At 35.5% G+C, this 25538-nt stretch overlaps 1 protein-coding gene across 4 annotated transcripts in view; it reads right to left on the bottom strand.

Moving 5' to 3' along the window:
• Window positions 1–1127: 1127 nt before the first annotated feature.
• Window positions 1128–25538, bottom strand: part of PCDH9 (protocadherin 9) — a gene marked incomplete at both ends in the record, with an annotated part of 976886 nt that continues 952475 nt past the window's right edge. For all 4 annotated transcript variants that reach the window (XM_082859554.1, XM_082859556.1, XM_082859555.1 and 1 more), the window contains one exon: window positions 1128–1501. In XM_082859554.1, coding sequence (XP_082715680.1) covers window positions 1128–1501 — 374 coding nt within the window. The remainder of the gene's footprint in view (window positions 1502–25538) is intronic.

The following is a 25538-nucleotide window of genomic DNA, read 5'->3' as shown; positions in this document are numbered from 1 at the left end:
CACTTGTGTTACAACAACATTATTGTATATGAGGATCAACACAAACTGCCATTTCAACAAAGTTGTAGACACACATTTTTCCAATTGAAACTATTTTTGAATAGTAATTTTTCTTCAATATATGCTAATTTAATACATAAGTTTTGCATGAGTGACAAGCACAGGATATATCACTTTCTGAAGGATAACACTTTCCCATTACTATGCTACTAAATAAGTGATTTTGCTTTTGCCTACTTTGAAAATAAGGATGTCAAGAAAATAGGTTCTGAATTTCCAAGCTTTTGCAGAAGTCCTTTTTTTATATAAAGTTTTCATTTTTTATCTTTATTTCTTATAGAATTCCAGCATCATAAGCTATCATAAAAGAAGCGAGATTCCAGAACCTTTATTTTCACTACAAGTATCTGAGATCTTTTGAACAATGTGTGTCAAAACAGACTCAGAAACACTTCACTAAAAGAAACAACAAAAATAGCAACAAAGAGGCAAACAGAAAAAGAAAAGAAGCAACCATAAAACACAGAATTATGCTACAACGTTTTTTAGGTGAACGGTATAAGTACACAAAAGTTGTTAATAATAGCTTGCTTCTATTTACAAATACTTTAACACTGATTGACTTACAAGTGTCCACTAACGTTGTTAACAGCACAATAGGTTTAATGCTTATCTTTTTAAATTTCGTTTGAAGTATAATGTCAAGTATAGCAGTCCCAGCACAGATCAACAACAAAAAGAGCACAATTTTCTAACTGGATATGTTTGTCAGTCACTCTAATCCATGGAACTTTCTTACTCTCCAAATGCATATTCTATTGTTCATAGCAGCAGTCCAGGGTCAAAATAAAATGCAGTTTAAAAAAAAAGGATATTTGCACAATGGAGAGACCTCTGGAGAGTTTAATCAATCCTAGTAAACAAGATCACATGGCTAGTAGAACTATCTTCTCTCTCTTATGTGGTAAAACACTGTATCCTCCATGGTGCTAACACAAAGTTATGGATATCCCTGCTATAAGGGGCATAGTTGTAGAGATCTATTGAATACATAAAGCTCTGACACACACGGTATTAACATGTCTATTTAGTTTAAAGTTATTAGGTCCCATATAGCCTTTTTCTTTTTAGAGTTGGTGCTCCTTAGGACTCTCAATAGCACCTCCTGCTTGCTTATAAGACTTCAGATTTGCCAGAGGAATGTCTGTCATGTGGCTGCCATTGTTGAAATGGCCTTCGGTGGAACCATACTGCTTACGGTCATTGAACTGGTTCCTGTTGCTATCTTCTTTCCAGGCTCTGGTCAGGGTGTGCCCATTCACAAGCTTGTCCTTCTTGACCCATTCTTTCTGGGGTGCAAAGGTTGAGAGAGGTGATTTAGGGTGTTGATAGGGACCCAAGCCAGGAGGCATCCAGCAGTTATCAGAGTGACCCAAAACCAAGCACTCTTGAGTGCACATCTCTGTAGCTTCAGCTAATCCTCGGGGGCCCAGAGGCCCATCTGCAGAGGACAAGAGACAAAATAAGGAAAGAAAGTGGTTAGAGTTTTCATTTAAAATTATCTCCTTAGAGAAAAAGTGCATTGGTAATCTCATTTGCTCATGAAAATTGTATTAAGGTAAACAATTCAAATATATGATTCCTCATTCTTTTAAGAATAACATAGGAGGAATAAAATTCCTTTTACTTGAGGTGAGAATTATCTCTTTTCCTTAAGCCTTCATTTATATCTAGAGATACAGACAGATAGAAAAATAGACAGACATGAGTAAACAGATATACCCATGACATATCATTTCTGATGAACTTTTTCCATGACATATGTATTATTACTAATTTATGTCCTACTTCTCCACAAAAAAACTCATATTCACGAGAAATAGTGAAAAGTACAACAATTTTATGTGCAATGTTGAAATATATGCTAACATATCAACTCCTTGAATATAAAAAGTATTACTTGAAATATAACATTAAAAATAAATACTGTAGGGCTTCCCTGGTGGCGCAGTGGTTGAGAGTCCGCCTGCCGATGCAGGGGACGCGGGTTTGTGCCCCGGTTCGGGAAGATCCCACATACCGCGGAGTGTCTGGGCCCGTGAGCCATGGCCGCTGAGCCTGCGCGTCCAGAGCATGTGCTCCGCAACGGGAGAGGCCACAACGGTGAGAGGCCCACGTACCGCCAAAAAAAAAAAAAAAAAAAAAAAAATACTGTAAAGGTTATACAAAATGTTTTTCTATATAAACGTGTGTTTTTAGCATGAAATCCCATGAAAATAACTTTGCAACATTTTAGAAAGTTAAATAATAATTTTAAAGAATGTTTTAACTAAAGTATATTACTAAAGATATACCTGGTTAACTGGTTGACATTGTGAAATCCCAGTAAATAAAGACACCATTTGCATCCAAAGACAACATGTGGTTCCTTCCAAGCTTAACCTATTTTCTTGATTTCTTAACCCAAATTTCACTAACATGAAAGTCTAGCTAAGTTGCAAATTGGGTCACATGGAGTCTAATATTCAAAGGGAAAATAAGTCATCATAGATATTTTTCTTTTATTTATTTATTTTTTTACCAGCAGTCAATCTAAAACATTTTAACCATGATTTTGAAAGTAAACTCTTCTCTGATTACGTAAAAAGGACATCAGTTCTTTACTGATAAACAACAAGTGTCAAGTGGTTAAGGGAAAGTTTTTTTTGTTGTCATTGTTTTTTTTTCCCTTGATTAAACAGTCAAATGATAAGTGGTAGCTTGAAAATTAGGAATTGATTTTTCGAATGAGGTTAAGTGGATAGGCAAGAACGCTTGAGGCATAAAGCATTTTCAAAAGTAGAGAGTCGTCAGAATAAAAGTGTAGAGAAAAATGAAGAAAATATCCCTGAAAGTTTTTCTACTCAACTATTAAAAGAGCCAACAATTGGAATGTAGGTCTTTGCTAAAGTCCAAGTTAGCACTACTAATATTTTTAAGTGCCCAATAATTGTGGGGTTTTTATATTAACATCTATTTTTCTTAATAATATTCTAGTTACTTCTTACATGTTAAAAAAGAAATACCTGCTGAGATAGGTAAGAGTTGGTGGCAAATACCTGAGACCTCAACACACAGACATCATTTAAATGGACACTGGATGTGAAAAAAATATATGCCTAAAATGTACTCTTACATACAAATGGAAATTTTAGTCATTTTTGAAATCTAAAATCTGCTCTTTAGAATAACCTTAAAATTCCTTCTCATCTGACCCATAGTCCCATCCCCTCAAGAGCAAATAGTTTTATCGTTTTAAACATACATTCATTACTTAAAACTATTTCTCTCACAAACCTCGAATGATTACTTACTTCCTAGGGTATTTAATTTAATCTTCTCTATGAGCCTTTCTCTGTCCTCTGAATTCTGCCCACATTTTAAAAGTTCAAACTAATTTCTCCCTTTTAGTTTTGCTTTGGTGTGTTCAGTGACTCTGTATCCACAAAGTTAACACATTTTGCTCAAACCAATCAATGCCCCTTACATCAGGATCGCAGGCCTGGAAGATGCTTTTTGCCTGGCTTGTTTTCATTTAATTACTGATTCTTTCCAGGGGCAGCTTGCTTCCCAGGTACCACAGCAAGCTTCCCTAACTTTGCCAATTCATGTTTTACATGCACCTGGAAGATTTCCACAGATCTTCCCTTATTAATGAATAATGAATTTCCTAATTGAGCTCACTCACTCAACTCTTACTTTAATGACATTTTTGTCTTTTGGGGGACAAAAGACAAAAATGTCATTCATTAGTATACATTTTTGTTTTCTCTCAACTAGATTTAAAATCCATTGATGGAAAAAAACAACTTATTAGCCTTCTGATTCCTCATAGTGCTTAGCAATAGCAATGATCTAAGAACAATGTTAATTGTTAATTAAAATTTTATGATGTTGAAAATGTCCTGAGAAATTATTAAAGATATCCTCTGCTTGGGCTTCCCTGGTGGCACAATGGTTCAGAGTCCGCCTGCCGATGCAGGGGACACGGGTTCGTGCCCCGGTCCGGGAAGATCCCACATACCGCGGAGCGGCTGGGCCCGTGAGCCATGGCCGCTGAGCCTGAGCGTCCGGAGCCTGTGCTCTGCAGTAGGAGAGGCCGCAGTGGTGAGAGGCCCGCGTACCGCAAAAAAAAAAAAAAAAAAAAAAAAAATATATATATATATATATATATATATATATCATTTAAAATGTCAGGGATTTTTTACTAATACTGCAAAAGTTATATTCACTGAAATATTATCCTTTATCTTTGACATATAATTATTTTTAATGTTATCACTATAAGGAATCGTCTTAATTGTTGAACAATTATATTTACTTTTCATAATTCCCTCAACATTGAATATTTAACATGTATTACATGTGTCAGAAATGTGCTGGATTCTTAATAAATTTTGAGATGGTGTGTGTGCATGTGTGTGTGCTTGGTGCATGTGTGCACTTATGTTTCCCTGTCTCTCCAATTTTTTCATAAATTTTGAGGTCCTATTTGTGTTACACCATACAATATCTATTTAGAATCCAGATCAGGATTTAAAGCTGCTTATAAATACTTTCTACAATTTCAGCATTATACCAATCTGTTTCCTTTTTCTCAAAAAAAGCACTTAAAATCCCCATCATGATTATTTTAACACTAAAATTTTTATTGATTTTTTAAAAAACCTAAATTATTTGTCCCCTTTAACAATCTGCAATCTATGAGTTTGGTTATCTTTCTTCATTTTTTAATGTATAAAGACACAAGTGCTGATAAAACTGTCCAAGCCATCTGCCTCTGCATTTAAATGTTGAAAGCAAAAACAAAAGCACATAAAAAGCTTCTTGAAAGTCATCTCAGTTAATGTTTATATCAGTTCTCAATGTATTTCCCTCTCCATCTTTGCTCCATCTTCCTGTTCAAAACCAAACAAAATAATTTTCCTATGATTTAGGCATCAACAGCTGTCATAGAGCTGCTTGAATTGCTGACTTTTAAACATGCAGGTTTAAAATGTGAAACTATCCAATTTAATGGATCTCCAGCTATACTTAAATGGTAGGATAGTTGAATGAGCTTTGATCTCATTTTATTATACCCGGAAGCAGAATTGTTAGTTCATTGATTAACTCACTGCTATAATTAACAAGTACCTTCTGGCCTGTTGCCCACTGCTTTTCAAACTGATGGTTTGAAACCCTTTAATTTCAAAGATCGAAACTGATATTTTTTTCAAAAATCATGAGACCTTTCATATTTCTGGTCAGGTTTCATATTATATAACGGTTTGCACTTTTACATGAATAAATTTTCCTTAGAATTTTTACTATTGGGTAAAATAAGACTAAACAGACTGTGAAAATTGCATTGTAAAATAGATGTCATTTTTATATCATTTTGGTTCAGATTCATCACATCTCACTCAATTTTTGTCTCATTCAATTTTTATTATAGAAAAATACCTCTTCCATGCAAAACATATCTGATTGTCATGTTATAATGGTCTTTTTGTGGTTAAGAGCATATATCATCATTTTTATGCAAAACATTTGTTAAATTCCAGTTTGTCTGTATTTTCCCCAGAAGAAGGTACCTTGAAAGGTAGCATGAGTGTAGTATGCAAAGAGTTGTGCATCACTAAACATCTTAAAGTGAAAGATGCATCCACTGATTTGGACTTGCTGAAGCAGTTTGCCTGATCTCTAGGCACAGTGATAAAATGACTTTCCTTGTTTTAAAGAAATTTCCATTTTTAAGTAGGCTTTTATCCTATAATTTTGCTTTGTACTTGCTATTAATTTACTGAGAAAAATCTTAATTATTATACTTGCTCCTTTTCATACTGAATCTTCCTATTAAAAATTTCAGGGAAACAAATATTCTCACCCAGTACGCTTTTAGATAATTTTACTATCTCTAGGAGACCAAAACCAAAAAATTAGTATTTTTACTGGCTCATTTTCACCCTCAGTTTATTTCTATTCTTTTTAATTTTTTGTGAGACAATATGTAGTAGCATAACAATTTCTTATCATTTTTGTGGATTATCCTGAGTGGAAAGCTAAAGCTAAATATTTATGGAAATCTGCAGGGACCTGAAAGAATGTCAGGTAAAGTCACTTGATAGGCCCCCCATACTGTCTCCACACACTCTACTTATTGATCAGTTGCAGATACAAATCAAATCGATTAATTTGCTTCCAATCTAAAAATAGTAAAAGTTAATTTTGAATATGAGCATTGGCATGAAAACAGAGGAAACCATTCAGCATTGCTCACTTTCCCTTTTGATACATGATCTCTACTTTAGATCCCATTATCCTTGTCCAACCAATATTTTAAAATCACTGTCACACAGGAATAAATATCAGTTATTACCCTGCTCAGAAAAACAATCAAGGGGTACAAATTTCACTGCCATTTAAACTCAGATTTGTATATAAAATAGTACAGCATAGTTATGTGGACAGTCTAAATCCAAAAGTAGATCTGGCAAACTTGAGTATACCTATGGGAAAAACATTTCTCATTCATTCACTGAATAACTTTTGTTTGATCCCATGTTAGGTTCAAGAGATTCTTGCATAGAATATGTGAAATCAGAACTAGTCCAGAAATCTCAGGTCACATGATCATCATAGCTCAAGCAAATAGAAATAGATCTGAACCCCAGTAAAATAATGAATTTGCATGAACTTTGTGAAAGTAATTTTAGATTCCACGTCTCCTAGTTTCTCACCTAAAAATTGAGAGTAAAAGACTAAATTCTGATTCGTGACCTCTACCAATCTCTTATTCCTTTATTAAATATCACTGTGGTTTGTCATAGATAATCAAATTTTCAGTGTTATTTTCATTCTACTAATGAGAAGTCCAAGACAGGGCAAAGAAATCATAAATCAATTGTTCCTGTAGATTAGTCGATTACTTAGGTCACATATAGGTGTTGGAATGTGAAAGTATGATTGAAACAAGTATTTACATTTCTCAGTCTAAGTAAAAACCTTCATCAGAGTTTTCGTTTATGGCTCAAATTTAACCCAACATTGTGAAAGCACCTACAGTCACCTTGAGAAACAAATGCAGAATTCCCACACAAGCAGGATTTGACAAAACCTTTAGTTAACAACTAAACATGGATTAAATATTTTACACATTCCTCATACAAATTTTTTTCTTTGGTCACAGATGAAAAGTCAACATTTGCAGATGGAGACAGTCCAAATGCAATAACACATAGCCAGCACGAGCAGCAGATTCTCTGCCAGAGAGGATATTGCTATTTGGATAGACTTTATAGCTCACAAAGAATGGAGAGCACCTCCTTATAAATCTTTATCTTTCTTCAGCATGGCATGAATATCAGCTCCCTTTTTTCTCATCCGCTAAAGCTAATTGCTGAAAAGAAAATATCTTTGATTTTATTTATTCACAATTAGCATTTGATGCTGCAATCAATGAAATGACAATAGTCTAAGGTTATTGATTATTTAAATTAATTCTCAAATCTTGACAAAATTGCTTAGTATGAAACAGCTTATCTATATTATTGCAGACCATATTTACTTTCTTCTATAGTTTACTCTTTCTTTTACTCATATTTGATGTCTTTCATTTTAAAAAGTTACTCATATACTGATATTTCCTGAATTACTCTCCATTTCTTACAATTCACATAGTTTCTCAAAAAAACATAGTAAATCTTATTTGATGTGCAAACAAATCTAAGGTATTAAGAAATGAAATAATTCTTTACTGATGAATTTCAGGCTGAGATCCAATTTTTTTAAAAAAAAGCAATTTATATAATCTTCTCTCCCCTTAAAAAACTCTCAGGTGCTTGTCTGAAACCAGACAAGAAGTACACAGTACTGTGAAGTAATTTGTCTTTACACACTTTCCACTCTTTCCCAGATTTCAGGTGTATTTAATTAGAATGGAAAAAATAAACTGATGAAGTTCATTTTTATTTGCCCAGTTCTCTGATAATTTTCACCTGGGACACTTATAACTGGAGCCTTGTTCCTCCCCGAGTCTCTGGGCTACAGATGCTATTTTTCATGGTCTTCAGAAGGCATAGTGATTAGTCCCTGGTTATTTTAAGCATTGGGGAATTTGGGGAAAACATTTTGCTAAGTTGTTAAATATTTAAAAACTTCATAAATTATATATTTTAAAAGGTGTCTGAAAGATTCTTTTTTAAATGGAATAAGTCATCAACTATGATGCATGGGATCTGGAGGGGTGTGTGTGTGTGTTTACACATAGATGTTACCATAACTTTGAATTAATAAAGTATAGATCAGTGTTTCTCAAATGTTAATGTGCATATGAACCACCTGGGGAAATTGTTAAAATGCAGAATATGATTCAGTAAATCTGGGGTCCTGAATTCCTTCATTTCTAATGATCTCTCAGATGCTGCTGCTGCCTTTCAAGGTCCTCTCTTGGAGATGCAAGTACATTGAGTACTTACTTACCTCCATTGGGTACTTTCCCAGTGTTCCCCGCAGCTAAAGTTTTCAAACATGTGCATGAATCAGAGTTAGCTGGAGGGCTTATTAGGTAAATTGCATGACCACATCCAGGAATTTTGATTCTGTAGGTTCAAGGTGGAGCCCAAGAATTTTCAGTTCTAGCAAGTTCCTCTTTCTGTCACATTTTCCTGATTTCTCCAGTCCATCACTAGCCTCTCTGTTTCATTTTCATTTGATGACACCACAACTTTTTCCAGACCCCTAAATGTTGGACTGCTCATTGCTCTTTATCTACACCTCTTCTAGGTGAAATTGTATAATTATGCAGGCTTATAAGTCATATATATGCTAGCAAGTCCCCAATTTACATTTTCAGCCCCATATCATTCTCCTGTGGCGATATCAACATATCTGACTCCTGGATCCTCAGCACCCTTTGTATTTCTAGTAGGCATTTCCAACTAACGTAATTCTTACTGTTTTTTTCCAAACATACTATTCTTCCTGAACTTAGTATTCTTGTGTATGGCACACTGATCACCTGCTTGCTCAATTCAGAAAGAAAAAAAAAAAAAAGGAGTCAGCATTGGCAACCATTATGCAAAATTCTAAAATTCTCCAACCTAATTCCTGGGACTAGAAACATGATATCACACAAGTGGTAATGTTAAATTATATGGCTGCTACGGACTGAAGTTTTCTGTCCCGCCAAATTCATTCACTGAAATCCTAATACCCAATGTGATGGTATTTGGAGGTGGGACTTTTGGGACATGATTAGGTTTAAATGAAGTCATGAGGGTAAAGTCCTCATGATGGGATTAGTGCCCTTATAAAAAGAAACCAGAGGGGGCTTCCCTGGTGGCACAGTGATTGAGAGTCCGCCTGCTGATGCAGGGGGAGTGGCTGGGCCCGTGAGCCATGGCCGCTGAGCCTGTGCGTCTGGAGCCTGTGCTCTGCAACGGGAGAGGCCACAACAGTGAGAGACCCGCGTACCGCAAAAAAAAAAAAAAAAAAAAGACCAGAGAACTAATACTTTTACTCTCTGTCTGCCATGTATAGCAAGAAGGGAGCTATCTGCAAACTAGGAAAGAGGATCTCACCAGACACCAATTTTGTCTATATCTTGATCTTGGTCCTTCCAGCCTTCCAAACTATGAGAAATAAATGTTCCTTGTTTAAGCCAGTCTATGATATCCCGTTATAGCAGTTTGTACTAAGACAATGGCAAAAGAGGTTTTGCAGATGTAACAAGGACACTCATCAACAAAGTTGATTTTTAGTTAATAGACTAAGCTATATTTATAAACTATATTTGGGCCTAACATAATCATGTGAGCTCTTGAAAATCAGGGAGTTTTCTCTAGCTATTAGCAGAAAGAAGCTCAGATTCAAAGCACAAGAAGGACTCAATATTCCATTGGTGTCTTTGAAGATGGAAAGGACCACAGAGAAAGGATCTGAGAGGAACCTCTAATTGCTGAGAGCCACCCCAGCTGGGCAGCCAGCAGGACAACAGGGATCTCAATCCTACAACCATAGGAACAGGATTCTACCAACAATCTGCGTGAGTTAGAAAATCAGTTCTTCCTCAGATCCTCCATAGAAGAGTCCAGTCCAGCTGATAACTTGATTTTGGCCTTGTGAGACTCTAGGCATGACAAGCCTGCTTGGACTCCTGTGATAATAAATGGGTGGAAACTGAGATAATAAATTTGCGTTGCTATAACTGACTAAGTTGTGGTAATTTGTAATTCATAAATCGAAAACTAATACAACGTCTGTCTCTTACTCAAGATACACAGTCAATCAGCAAGTTCTTTAGTCTATTTCCCTCCCTGAAAACCCACCACCTCAAGCCACTATTATTTCCTAGTAGGACTTCCTTCTTTCACTCTGTGACATTCTGTGCTCTAATCCTTAACTAGAGGCATGTATATATAGTTACAAGTAAATAGGTAGTAGACTTATATTAGTTTTCTATTGATGCTGTAACAAATTACCACAAACTTAGTGACTTAAAATAACATTCTCTTACAGTTTTGGAGGTCAAAATTCTGAAAAATCAATTTCACTGAGCTAAAGTCAAGGTGTTAAGCAGGCTGCTTCATCCTGGAAACTTTGAGGAGAAAATCCATCCTCTTCCTTTCTTCAGCTTCTAGAGATTGTCTGTGTTTCTTGGTTTCTGGGTCCTTCTCCAAGTTCAAAACACATTCTCCAATCTTCACTTCTGTTATCACATCACCTCCTCTAACTCCTCCTGCATCCCTCTTTTAAGGACCATTGTGATTACACTGTGCCTATGTAGATAATCCAGGATAATCACATCTCAAAATCCTTAATTTAATCACGTCTGCAAAGTCCCATTTGTCATTTAAGATAACACAGTCACATGTTTGGGGACAAGGATGTGGATATATTTGGGGGCTATTCAGACTAGCACAGTATTTAAAGCAGAACACTTCACTCCTCTGCTTCCAAGGACTTCAGAGTAAAAGCTACACTCCTTCTTGTGGCCCAGAGTCCCATATGATCTGGCTCCTGTCCAGCTCCTGATGTCATATCTGTACCCCACTCTGCCACCTTCTCTCCTTAACCCCACCTTACTCTCTCTGCTCAGCTACACTGACTTGCACCAAGATTAATTAGGTCTCAGGGCCTTCAATTTACTATAATTTGTGCATTGGCCTCACTTCATTTAGATGTTTACTCAAATTCGATTTTTCATAGAGGCATTTTCTGATCACCTTATAAAAAATAATATCCTTTACACCATTCACTCTCTATTCCCTTCCTCAGCTGCATTTTTCTGGATAGCACTCGTTACTACCTGTCACAGTGTATTTATTTGTTCAGGGTCTAGCTCTAACACTAGAATGTAAGCAATGCAAATGCAGGTAATTTGCTTCGAGGTAACTATGTCCTCAACACCTGTTACCATGGCCTGGCATACTGTAGATAATTACTAGATAGATTTTGAAAGAAAAGAAAACATGAAATTTGTTCGGAACCCCAAATCAGTGAACTAACATAAAAACTGTATGTAAAACATTATGTGACAAGTCATTTACAATCAGAAAATAGTTAATAATCAAATGGATTTACCTTTCCATAAGAAACATTGCTAAGAGTTCACAGCATAAAATTTTACCAAGATGATATTTGAAATGTCTGAATGGTATTAGTAAGTGTAAAATAGGTGCATTCAAAAGTACTTATGTGCTACCTTAGTTTGGGTCAAAGCAAGTAGAATGCCCCAAAGTGAAACATAATTAGGTTGCTTCCTGTATCCCACTGAACTGCTTAATCATGCAAGAAAGTTCATAATTCCTCTCACTAACTGAGTTCTTCAGATGTTTTCAGAAGTCCAGATTCACAGGATACATAACAAAACAATTCTTGAAAGCCTGACGATACCAAAGTAATTATTAGCAATTATTCTGAAGCAGAGCTCCAATGAGATGCAGAAAGGTACGCAGAATTTAGCCCTGGTACAGGTATGTTCAGGTAAATGGGAGGATATTTAGAAAAAAAAATAATTTGATTAGGGATTGTATTAAAAACCTAAAAGTAGTTTAGACTCCATTAATATATTGGTTTACAACCATTAGGGAATGAAATTACTTTTCACAAATTTTAGGGGAAAGTGTGATTTTAAAAAGAGGCTAATATGCCACATTAGATCACATGTAGAATACCATGGTGTAATTCATTGCTTAAATTTAGTTGTACATAAAGGAAAACTACTCTAAAATTGAGAAACATAATGTTATATTTTGAAAGAATCTCCTAAGGGGACTGTTGAAAATGCCATTACTTCATTATTGAAAATGGCTTGTATAATGGAGTATTGTGGAGAGAAATCTTGCCCTCTTGGGGTAATGCATAGGATTACCCATTCCGATCTAAATGTATGTTTATCCCTGAATGCACCTTGCAAATCCAGAGAAATTACTTCGTTAATATAGGTCTTTAAAAGATAGATTTCTCTCTTAAAATGATAAGTATTACATGTGAATTTTATAACATCTATATAAATTTGGCTGAGATTTTTTGCAGTATTTTCTGTTCTACCTGTTGCCCATCAGAGATTATAATTTTCTGAGGATAGGAAGACAAGTTACTTTTCTTTAGTATTTCACTATTTTATTGGTAGTTGACCATAAGTCCCAACTTCAATGCATATAATATTGCAATATTTATCATCAAAGAATATTGCCATTATAATTTTATAAGATATGAATTGTTTATCATTTTTCTGAAACGGAACAATTTTGTTGCAACATCAATGCACTTTCACATTTAATAAAACGTATTTAAAATTTTCTCAAGATTAAGCTGATGTTTACATGCAAAATTTTAGGAAAACTAGTGCTACTCTCAGAATATAGCTTCTTAGTGAATGTAAGAAAACAAAATAAGGGAGAGGTACTGACACTAATTCTGTATCAGGGAGAAAAATTTGTGGTAAGCAAAATTTGACCTTGTTTTTTCAGGTATTGTCTTTTTTCCCCTCTGGTTTATTTCAATAACTTCTTTGGAGAAGTTGTGGCTTATCACATTTGTTTCCTATCTAGATCTGTTGTCCCTTTGCAATTAAATATGTTTTTATTATCTTCCAATCTGTCTCGTCAAAATGACCTGTCTCTTGGGCATAATTGGTGGTTGGCTGCTCTGATAAACTCATTAATCTTACAATGTTATTGACCAAAATGTTAATTGCTATCCTTTGGAGGAATATCTGCACTTCAGTAAGAGCCTTCCAGAGCCGCTTCAATCCACACATATGAATGCTTGAAACATCATGGCAGAAGAATGTGATTTTGAGATAAAGAAGGCTTTGAGGCATCCATCAGATCACAATGTGAAAGTGTGCCTCCTTGCGAGCTGGTATAGCTTGGGTATCTTTCAGTGTTCTGGCATGACAGGACTGGCATTCAAAAGGGTTAAGTGAAAAGAGTTTAATGAAGGGACTCTGCGGAGTGTGGGCTAGGAAAGTGAACTAAAAAGGAGTAGTAAGGGAGGCAAGGACCTGAAAAAGTAGGAAAATATTACCATTCCTAGGCCTGAAGAGGTAAGGAAAGGGATGGGTGCAATGTGCCTGGAATCTAGACAGAGCTATGGAAGGTTTGAAGAATTTATTCAGGAAACCAAAAAGTGAACAGGTGAGATAACTTGAATATATGAGAGCAAAGGTAGGAAAGTTTTTGTTTTTGTAAATCACCATATATAAAGCCAATAAATATCCTTTGAGATAACCTTCCAAGTGGAATTCAAATTTTAAAGTCCTAACTGGTCAAAACACAATTTCAAAATCCTTTATGGTCATCTATCACTAAACAAGACAACTGTGATCGGTTTGAAAACTATACTTTCTATTAACTATACATAATATGTAAGCCAATTATTGGGGTAATAACTCCAAATAAATATTATTTAAAAATTCAGAGCAGCCTTGTGAGTTGATGAAAAGAGAGCTAGTGAGAATGAATGGAATATTCCATTGTCTTTCTAATATTTCAGTAAAAATTCTTGAAATGCTGCTCTTTATATACTCACCAAGTACCACACTCTGTATACATGGATCATTACAGAATAACTAACCCAGTATATCTTCACTGGAAGTAAAAATTATTAGTAAGTTTATAAATCACTTTTCTGTGTCTTTTTTGACTTTATGCAGTAAAGTGCGGTTAAAGCACTTAATTCCTGTTTTGAGTTCTTGAGCTGGCTGTGCCTCAGTCTACCACATAAATAAAATCACAAGACAGCCGGCCCTTGACAAATATTATCAATACTACTTAGGATGTCAGTTCATTTCTCTCTAATAGAAGTGAACTGCACAGTGAACCTTTACTTTTTAATCTAGATGACAGTCAAAGGTTTTGAGATCTGTGGACCTCTGGCAAGATTTATAAAGTTAAATTTTCATCTAAAACAATTGTATGGATTTGGTTCAAAATTAGGCACTAAGGGTATTTTTTATCTGGCTGAAATACTCCCAGAATGTTCTCCCAGTCAACATGGAATGTAAATAGAACTCCAACAAACAGCATATTCCACAACCATGTTATTGCTAATAAATTACTTGGAGTTACTACTTGGGAAACATCTATGTATATGTATCCATCTACCTATCCATAAGCGTGCTATCTTAGTTACAGTTACCAAGTTGACAGTCGCATTATTTTAGTTAATATAGCTATATTATGTAGGTCTTAATTATAGTCTCCAAGCCTCTTTTTACTGAAAGATGGCATAGATGAAAAAAGCTGTTATTGGATTAAACATACAATTTAAGATCACGGAGATTTTAGCATCCTCCATTTAAGCCAAGCTACTGAGCCAAATTTCTTCCCCTTTCAGAGCATTTTTCACTAAATCAAAAGCATTGCTTCTTGGTAATTACTCTTACAGCCCTTAAAACGTATTCTCTCCTCCTCTGAATATGGTACAAACAATTTATGCAGAGCTTAAGTCACATACCTGGCATTGTTACATGATCATGTCTGATTGGCTCCTGAAGTGAGCTATAAATATATATCAGTGATTACAAACTGCTCATCAAATTTTTTGACATAAAGTTGAAGAAAGCCAAAACCATGAACTAGGAGACATACAAAGATTTTTGTCAGCTGCAGGGTGTTAATTTACCATTAGATTTTTCTGCTCATGATAAAGATTCAGTGATTTTTTAAAAAATCTGCTTGTTTGCAGAGGGTGAGAGGTTGATATTCTAATAAATTTTAGAAAGAGAACTAGAAATGACAACTATGAAATATATTTTCTTTATATAAAGAACTAGTTCTGGGCTTCCCTGGTGGCGCAGTGGTTGAGAGTCCGCCTGCCGATGCAGGGGACACAGATTCGTGCCCCGGTCCGGGAAGATCCCGCATGCCGCGGAGCGGCTGGGCCCGTGAGCCATGGCCCCTGAGCCTGCGCGTCTGGAGCCTGTGCTCCGCAACAGGAGAGGCCACAACAGTGAGTGTGAGGCCCACGTACCGCAAAAAAAAAAAAAAAAAAAAAAAAAAAACTAGTTCTGAAATTGGTATCCAGGTGCATGATCATGGATGAAGGTCAACGTGACACTGTTAATGTATTTGTGTGTATATATATATACACACACACACTGTAATGTATATAAACTATTGGTTGGTGGCCATCACAACTGTTTTAGGAGCTAATGCTGTTTGAAAGTGACTTGCCTGGCTGGCTCCCTATGCTAGAGCCCTTTGAATCCCTAGGATGGTCAGGTCAATACCTAAAATTCAAGGCTGTTTTCATTTGTTTGTTTAATTAAAGTGGTCACTATAGATGCACAGGTTGTGTTTGTAAACATATAGAGCATTATTTTTCACTTGTTCTCTCTAATTGCTTCATGATGAGATAAGCAATTTCTGTGAGTGTTTTCTGAACTCTTCTAAGACTTAAAATTACTATTTAGTGTTTTTTGTTGTTGTTTTTCCTTCTAGGCTGCCTAAAGTTTCTTCACTGTAACTCACTGTGGTTCACTTTTCTTTCTTGTTACACTTTCTTTGTTTCTTCACTAGCTTACAGTGTCTGTTGTGCCTAGCTACAGCACCAGTGGACTAGAAATGCGCTAGGCTTATGATGTTACTACCTCATCAACTATTATTAAGTCTAAATCATAAGGGAAACTGATAAAGTGACCCAAATTACATTAACAAGGTCATGTACTGTATTTTAGGGAGCATGGATGGTGTGAATATTATTGTTATTTGGAATTGATTTTAAAATGGTGTCATATTATCTTTGCTGTTTTCCTGAAACACATGTTGGATTTTTTTTTTCTGTCAGTGAGAATACATTCCTGAGCCATAGTATTCATACCTAACAAAATGTACCAAATGCATGGAGAGAAGCCAAGCCATTCTATTCTCTCTGGTTATCTCAATAACAGATGTAAATTAATCTGTGATCATTTTGGCAGGGAAGATCAATATTGATTGTGAAAATGGCCACAACTCAGTTTCTCACATATAGACACTGCCCAAGTGTTTAAAGGCATGAATCAAAACTCTGACACAGTTAAGTTCAACTTGAGTGGCAGCACTTAGTGAGGTTAGGGACTGGAAAATGGATTGGATTTGAGGTAAGCTTGTAATTTATCCCTGCTTATGATTTACAAACTTGTACCAACACATCTTTTTTTGAGCCATCTGCTTCCTTAATATCATTAGAGAACAAAGCACAGGCTACATTTTCTGTGCTTATTTAACAGCAGACTTGTTGGTGACTGCATGGGTACAGTCCTTATGAATTCAAGAACTTGTATTTTCAGTTAGGAAAGTGTGTTATACGAATGTTGGAAAGGATGTACTTTAGTAACCAATAACATGAAGTTTTCTGAATTAGATCCAGTGATTTCATAATTAGTATTTAGTGGACATTTTAATTTCACTTGCCTATGCACATATGTTCATTCTTAGTTTTGCTAACCAAACTAGATGTATGAAAAATCCTTATATATTTCATGTCCAAATGGATTACAAAATCTATGAGTTGGTAAAGCTCCCTGGCTCTTTTTCTTTTTTAAAAAACATTCTTTCCAATCATACTTAACAGGAAAACTCCTCCACTGTAATTTACGATACATTATGAGTTTAATTTTTAAAAGCAAAAATATAGTTTTAACAGAACTATTAAGTAAGATCAGGATGAAAAGAATTACTGCATTTCCGAGCATTAACATATTCAGCATTCTTCTTTTTGACAAGAATAGCAGTGCAGATGCTAATTATGATATATAGAATGACTCATCAAAACACCTGAAATCCTTGGTCTTCATGCCCTCTTGTCCTCTGTTGGGTTTGATGACTGGTTTATGTAGGAAAATTAGGACATGGATTTCTAACAGTCATTTTAAAAGACAGTCTTAACATCCTCCACCCAATACCTTTCCAACACATTTGCCTTTACTTCAAAAATTAACTTCAGGAAAGGAGCTATTATAAAATTTTCTTTGAGAGGGAGTCTGCACTTTAATCAGTTACTTATACTTGACTTAGTGGATTAAATTAGTAAAAAACAATTCTTGAACTGTGAGTCATTTAGAGGTGTTAGCAGAAAATGGAACTGTGTGTATGTGTAGAGAGATATTGCAAATAACAATAATAATATAACACAAATGATAAAATAAGAAAATCACTGAATCATTGTGTCACTGATAAAACAAGAGTTGCTTGGTTTTATTTTAAGGAATTCAAGTGTTTTGTTTCTTGATTTTTTTCATAATTTGAATTATTGCTTCTAAAGCACAGATTTTATGAGCAGTGTGGAGATTCTTTTATGATAAACTGATTTTTATTTTAAGTGTCCTTATTGGTTCTGGTTTGCTTTGGAACTTATATTTTTGAAACCCATTATAGTGTAACATCTTAAGTAGGTTTTAAACTGAGTGTTTAAGGCAAAATTGAGGTATAATCAAAATACTCCTGAAATCCATTCAGCGTGTCAAGTTGCTCAATTATAAGAAGCATGAGGGAATGGGGAACAGGCATTCATGTCACCCACAGCAGTTTACTCAGGGACATCTGCTCACTCTGCCAGGAGGAATGACTGGCAGAATAACCTGGACTGTTTCAGCTATCTCTCTCTCCTCTCTGTTTCACTATCTTGGGCCAGCAAGTGTGTGAAGTTGTATCACTGACACGCACATACATACATATAATGGGACTTTGCTTTATAAAAGAGTGGTTACTTTTTGGCTGCAATTCTGCCCTAGCTCCTACTGCCTTTCTTTTTATTTTTCCTAAAGAAGGACTAGAAAGGAGGAAGAAAGGAGAGACTGGAGCAGAGTACTGTACATTAGAGCAGGGAACTATGACAGACCACATGAAATACGTGAGGCGGGACTTTCTTTTTGCCTTCTGAGAGAATAGCGCCGGGGTTAAGATATGCACCATCTCCCTTCACTATCCTGCTATGTTCTCCTCTTCACAAGATGGAAAAAGGTAGTTATATAGGTGAGTGTTGTAGATAAGACTAGCTGTTTTATAAGTGTCCAAAAGAGACAGTAGAGAGCACCTCCCTCATTCCCGTTATTTTCTGGTAAATAAGATGGGCTCAGAGAGGCAAAATGACTTGCCAGCACTTACACAGCTCCTTTGTACTGGGACAGGATTTAGTGCTTCTAATTCTAAAAACAGTGCTGCATGCTGCTGCTTCTCTGTTGTTGACAGAGGACATTAATTTTAGATTAATGATGGTAATTAAAACAAACATGACCAGAGTAAAATAAAACTATATAGGCTCATTAGCATAGTCTAAAGTGCAGGTGTAGCCATTGGACATTCTCTGTAATGAAAAACATTTGAAAAGGTAGAATAATAGACAGAACAAGGATGGCACAGAAAAACTGATTGCAAGGTGAAGTGTTCTAGAAAGTTTATTTCCTAATCAAATAGAACAAAGTAACTTTATAAGCACAGAAATATGCTTTCTGTAAAGTGGAATTATTCAGAACACTGAGATTAATATAAGTCACCAAGTGATTGGAAATGATAGTTTAGCAGTGTTGAGTTCTCCCTGTCACCAATATTTCTGGGTTGGACATCACAACCTGGAAAACTTCCTCATGCTGAAAATAAGTAAATTTTAACACACAAATTTAGAGCATCTGTTATCTCTCACTCTGATTCTGGGAAATTAGATGTCAATCTCTCCATTTTGATTAAGTTACTAATACTGTACCTTTAGTATAGTTCATGAAATATCATGTACTCATATAATATAGACAATAGTTTTCACTAGAAATCTATATTACTCACATTTTGGACAACAAAACAGGTAGGTCTCTGTAGTGCAAACTTCATGTGTATTTTTACAACATGGTCCCTAGCTACTTCCAGTTCTGTACAAGAAATATGTGCCATTCCACTCAAGGGTTGGATTTTGTGGTCTTTGCTGAGAAAGAATCATTATTCAGGAAGCTAGACTATAAATACTAGAAGAATAAACCCTGATCTTCAGGTTCCTGACAGATTGCTTCCCCCTTCCATGGGTTAAGGTTTAAGTGCACTTATGATGTCTCTGGGACTTGTGATAGCTGTTTTTAGCCAATGAGATGGAAAAAAAAAAGTTTCCAGAAGCCAAAAAACGTTAAGGACAGAGATAACATTTGTGTCAAGTTAAACTATGTCAGTTTATTCCACAATCAGAGCTGACAAGGTTAAATTTCTGATTTTCTTTTATTGAATAAGCCACCATTTAGAGAAATATAAGGATGTCTTCCATTTTCCTACTCTATAATTTACTTAGAAAAATGGCACTTAAGAATGATCCTTGTGTAGAAATACTGTATGTATTTTCTATAGGGTCACTGTTCCTGTTACATATATTTAATCCAAGAATACATTGGTGTGAGGTCACTCATTTTATCCAGAATTGTCAAAGTTAATGTTTTTGGTTGCTATTTAATAAATACAAGTATTTTCAAAAGATACTGAGAAAAAAAAGTCTCAGCATTGGATTGACTATGTGATCTTGTGTCCATGGAGTTGGACTGAATTAGAAAGAAAGAGTTCTGAGGCAGAGGTTCATTACAACCATAATGAAGCAAAACTGGCAGATCATTCCCACCTCTTATTCAGAAATCTGACGTGAACTGTGGCTTATTTTTTTCCTTGTAATATGTCTCAGGTACTTTATTCCTCTCATTATTCTATCAAACCTCCATTCAGTTTCTGGTTGTTTCACATTCAGGAAACTCTAACAGCCTTGTTTTCACCAGCCCCATACTTCTCACATTTTTGGCTAGTCTGCACTAAACACCATGACAAAAAATTATATTCCTCCCATTACCTTGATTACATCTTCATAAGGTTTAAACCAGGGCATGGATGGTTAAAACTTAAACACATAAATTATCCATTCTTTCCCACTTCCATGTATTTAACCCCATGGGTATTCTCTTGGCTGTCTATTCCCCAGCCTCTCATCTTTCCCAGTTTTAAATCTTTGAGGCTAACACCCATGTCCTCTACATTGTTTTGTAAGTACCCACTGATACCAGGGGAATTCCACAGATGAATAAGGCATCTTAATTCATGATGATTATACTCCCATGGGTGAAATTAATGAAAAAAGTATTATGAAATTTTATTCAAGTTTTATACTTTATAGATAAAAATAAATTTATTGAATTTAAATGAAAATAAGCTATTAAAATTATAAAACAAATGCTTCCCCTCCACAACCAACCTAAGCACACTGCCTTAGTTTAAAAGCTGCCATTTCTCACTCGGACAACTACAGTACATTTAGATTGGGTTCTCTCTTTCCACAGAGATTCTTTCCTTTAGTTTTTTCTCTCCAAGGAAGTCACAATCATCTTTCTTAATATAATTATCTTTCAAATGATTAAGACACTTCTGTATACAAAGCCAGAGAAATAGGCTTAAGTATCACCTTAGAGAAAGCTGAAACGGTCACACCAAGTCACAGTTTTAAGAATGGAATCCCTGCTTATTTGCTTTGGATGCTAAGAAAAAACCTCCATAACAACCTCACAAACAAACCGGTATGAGTTACACATCTGATTATAGGGATGGCTAATCTAAATCCCTCATCCTATACGAGAAATCCACAGTATTTTATTTTATAGTTGGTAGAAAGGAGAATAATCACTACTAATCTCTTTAAATGTGCTTTTTTTTACTTTGGTTTGGGGGAGCTTGCCTCTGTGAGTAGGAGTATGTGAGACCACGTGGTACAGGACTTTGAGAAGCAAAAGAAATTCGTTTGTCCTGAAATATGTCCTTCACAAGTCTTCCCTTTTTCCTAAATGTACCCTGTTAGCCACTCCTTTAAAAATATTAACCTGGGAATAACCAAAACAATGAACTATATAAATATGTGAAACATAGTCTCATGAAAGGCAACCTAGTGTGGGTGAAAGAACTCTAGACTCGCTTCTGAGCACCAAGGTTCAAACACCTATGTTGTCACAGACAGTGACATTGGGATCTTATCTAACATCTCTGTACTGTTAATTCACCTCTAAAATTGTAGACAATAATACTCGATTCATTATGAGGTTATTGTGAGCATCAAAATCAGTTGGACACATTAACTAGGTGACAGTTGTACATAATCACTATAAAAATGAAATGAAAGATATATAGCCATTGCATTCAAATTTTTGTATTTTATCTTCCTCAGTTGTGAAACCTACAATAAACTTAGTTTTATTTATTCCTATGTCTTTAATCTTTCTAAAACTATTTGTATTTTTCCACAATCCTCAGAACTGATTTAGCATCATCTAACAAGTAAAACTAAAGGCTTATTAATTGGATGTCAGATGATGCCAACTTAAAGACCAATGTTGAAAACATAAATAAAATATCACTAACCATTCAAAGAGCCCATTAGGTATCAAAAATGCATGTAGGATACTTTATAACTAGTTGTTGCATGAAATTCATCAGTCAATGTTTAATCTCCTTAGGTTTACTCTCATCAAAGCCAGACATATTTTATCTCTCCAAAATATTTTTGAGCATCAAACTAAATGCTTTACCTAACTACTAACGTTTATTGCTTTTATCCTCTGGTTTTGTAATTACAGAAACCAAACAAAGGATACTTTTCAGTCATAAGTAATATCAGCTCAGGTCTGTTTGTGATTCAGTGGGTTCATGCCATTTAAACCCATGAGCACCTTGATAGCATCAGAAGAAAAGTACTATGAAAGTAAGAAGTGCCTTGGAAGTATGATATTGTCATTTATAGTAATTGATGCAGTTGCTAAGGTAGGACATTAATATGTCATTTTCAATTACTTTATTTTATTTTTCATAGAAAATACAGAACATTGACAATGTGATGTTATGATCAAACCTCTGTGGGTCTCAGGAGCCCTCCTAGGCTGCCCTTCATTCCCACTGAGCATCCAGATAACTTGTGTGAGAGTGGACGTCTGCATGTCTTCAGGGCAGCAGAGTAGTTTATATTCTTTCCAATTGATCCATGTTAACTGAGAATGGGTTTTCTGCCTGGATTGAGGACAGTCACCAAGTGTGATGAGTATGACTGACAGCAGCAGCACGAGTAAGCACTTCAGTGTTTCAATATGACTTCTACAGTCAAGATGTGATTTTTTCTTCCCTTAGACAAAGATATTGAATTGAGCTTCAAAGGAATATCAAAGCCTATTTTCTTGGAGACTGGCCTTAAAAGTTGAATGTTCTTTTTAAAAACGGAACATAAAGAAGCCATTCTTAAATGCCACTTTGAAAGACTGGTTAATATTTTGTCAGCTTTTAGTTAATCATTCAAATATGCCATTTTCTTGCAACACTTCCTTTTATTATTTTCTTTTGTCATTTTCAAGAAAGTAAGTTTCAAATATAGTTCCTTTTTGGAGACAATTCTATATTTTTTTCTTTATGTTCACTATCGGGATTTAGGAATCTGTAAAGTGATAATTGAAGAAGATAGAGAACAGATAGCAAGTCACATCATACAGTACATATTATTTAACCAAGATAGGCTTTCTACCAACTAAATCTTTGTAATTTCAGTACTTTTATATTTGTAATTTTGAGTCAAAGCCCTCAGTCATGGTTGCCCATGTGACTGTGTGACAAGTAGATTCTGAATGCTTAGCAATTATTCTGATTTGTCCTGCAATGTGGAAAAGCTATGTTAAACAACTTGAAAAAAAAAAAAAGCAGTTATCATCTACTGATTCTGGGAGTGTGAAGATTAAATTCATGTGTATAATTTCAAGTGATTATCCCACTTCGCCTCATCAACCCCATCTCCCAGCTCTGTGGCCCAGAGGAATCTACCTTTAATGTTTTTCCAATGCCTTTTTCCTTGAGAGAGCATAGCACACGAAGGAGAATGTCTCCAGCTGGTGAAGGACACCATGATTCATGATGCTCTCCAATGTCTTTCCCTGTGGCTAACACATGGAATGAGCTTTTAATACAATGTTCAGAGTTTCCTGTTTAACTCTTTTCAACCAAGGAAAATCTTGCTATTTGTTGCTCAGCTTAAGAGGTAGCATGTGCCCGCATGTGCACATGCATGTTGTGGAGGATGTGTGTGAACATCTGTGTACACAGGTAGACCGAATGGAGAGTATAAAAGCAAAGGTTTCCTAAAAATGATAGAGACAACACCATAAACATGAATTTTCTTTTCTCAGCTGAGGCACCACCTACTGAAGCAAAACAGTTATTTCTTATTATATGAAAGTACTGATTTCTAGAAGAAGAAAATGCATAACTTCACAACATCTACATTGAAAAACATCTGGTAGCTGTTCTGAATATAAACGTTTTTATTAAACACTGAAACTGCATCTTTTCAGTGCTAATTAAATGAACTTAACCCAATTAGAGGATTAAAAACACTTTGTAAGTGCTCCATAGCAGGACTGCCTGAGAATCATTACGCTCCCTCACTCCTTCTTACATGCCACTTGCACATGGCATGGATCATGGAGGTCTATTTAGTGCTTATTTTGATAGTTATTTCCTGTTTTTCTTTGCTCTTTAAAATCCTCTTGTCCAATAGCTTGGCACTCGCGGCTTATTCAGGATGCTTGCTAATTCACTACGTAATTGCTCAGAGGGACCCATTTTCAGAATTGAAAAATAGGAGTGGGGAGATCTTCTGTTTCCTGCTGATACAGGGACATATTTAGAAGCAGTTGTCTATACAAGTGTCTGCCTCAGCATGTCCTGCGGCAAAATTCAGCACCAGAAGCACTTGCCTGTGCTGCACATTTACCATGTTTCAGACACTTGTCCTTTGTGCCAAGACCTACTGTGCTTCCACTATGGCCCACTGGACAGATTTGTTGTCCGTGCTTGGTTTGTTTTTCCACCCTACTCCTTACTAAGGCAAAAGGAGGGAAATGTGATAAACAAAACAATATCTTAAAAGGAAAAAATCAAGAACAAAATAAATCCCAGAAAGAATTCTTTAGGATTCTTCTGATATAGCTGAGGTAGGGTATAGACCTTAAAGACTTTCAAACCTTATTTTTCACTTGAGAGGAAAAAATCCTGCACATAATCATACAATTCTGTATGAAACAAATGCCTGCAGTATGTTATGTGTTCAAGTACAAATGGCCTCTATTCATTAAATCCAGCCTTAGCATAAGGTAGCTTCTGAAATGATTATTATATTTTAAGTAAAGAGTTTAGAAAACATTAGGCTCACATCTGAAGGCTAGGTAGTTTGCTGGGAATAAATATGTATTGTGGGATATTTTATGTATGTCTGAGATAGTATTCACAAAATTCATTTCTCTCTTTAAAAAGAAAAGTATAGTCGGAAGCACCCTGATTAGGAACTGGTTGAATCAGTCTAAGAAAATTATGGACACAAAATTAAACTATGCTCAGAAGACAAAATTTGTGTGTGCATGTTTGTGTGTATGTGTTTGTGTTTCCTGGAACGTACTCAGTTACTTAAAACAAACATTAATACTGTACTGCATATAAAATATAGGGTGAACAAGTCCTTGTGATTTCCAGACAACTCGGGAGGCTTTGCAAATTGAAGTGGATTCATATCTGATTGTCATTGAAAAAAAGTTGAGCCTCGGCAAATCCATTAACAAAAGGGATGAAGTTTGGCCAACACACACTGAAATACTTTTATGGGAGTACTGTGGTCCCAGACTACATGAGTGCCAGAAGAAAGATAGATGGTTACAATAATTCTCTCTGTTTGATTTAATGTTTGCTGGAATTTATCATTAAGCATGTCTATGTGAACTAATAAACAATCATATAAGTGATACAAAATTCTCTGAGGATGTGATTTTTAAAAATTATTTTAAGTAGCATAAAATGATATAAGAAGTTTTATGACTTACTGAAAAACTTAGTTAAACTGGTGACCAAGTCAAATGAGTTGGCAGGAGGTTTGTGATTCACCAGGCCTTTACTTATCCCCTAGTTGTTTCAGTCACTGCTAGGTACAGGGACACAGCTAGGAACAAGACAGTGTTCTCCCAGGAGGATTGTAATTTAGTGGCAACAAATGAGCAA

This window comes from Leucopleurus acutus (assembly GCF_964270905.1).
Source record: "Leucopleurus acutus genome assembly, chromosome: 18".
In the NCBI taxonomy this organism is placed as follows: Eukaryota; Metazoa; Chordata; class Mammalia; order Artiodactyla; family Delphinidae; genus Leucopleurus; species Leucopleurus acutus.
The sequence above is the reverse complement of the archived record's forward strand: the minus strand, read 5'-3'. Positions and strand labels throughout refer to the sequence as shown.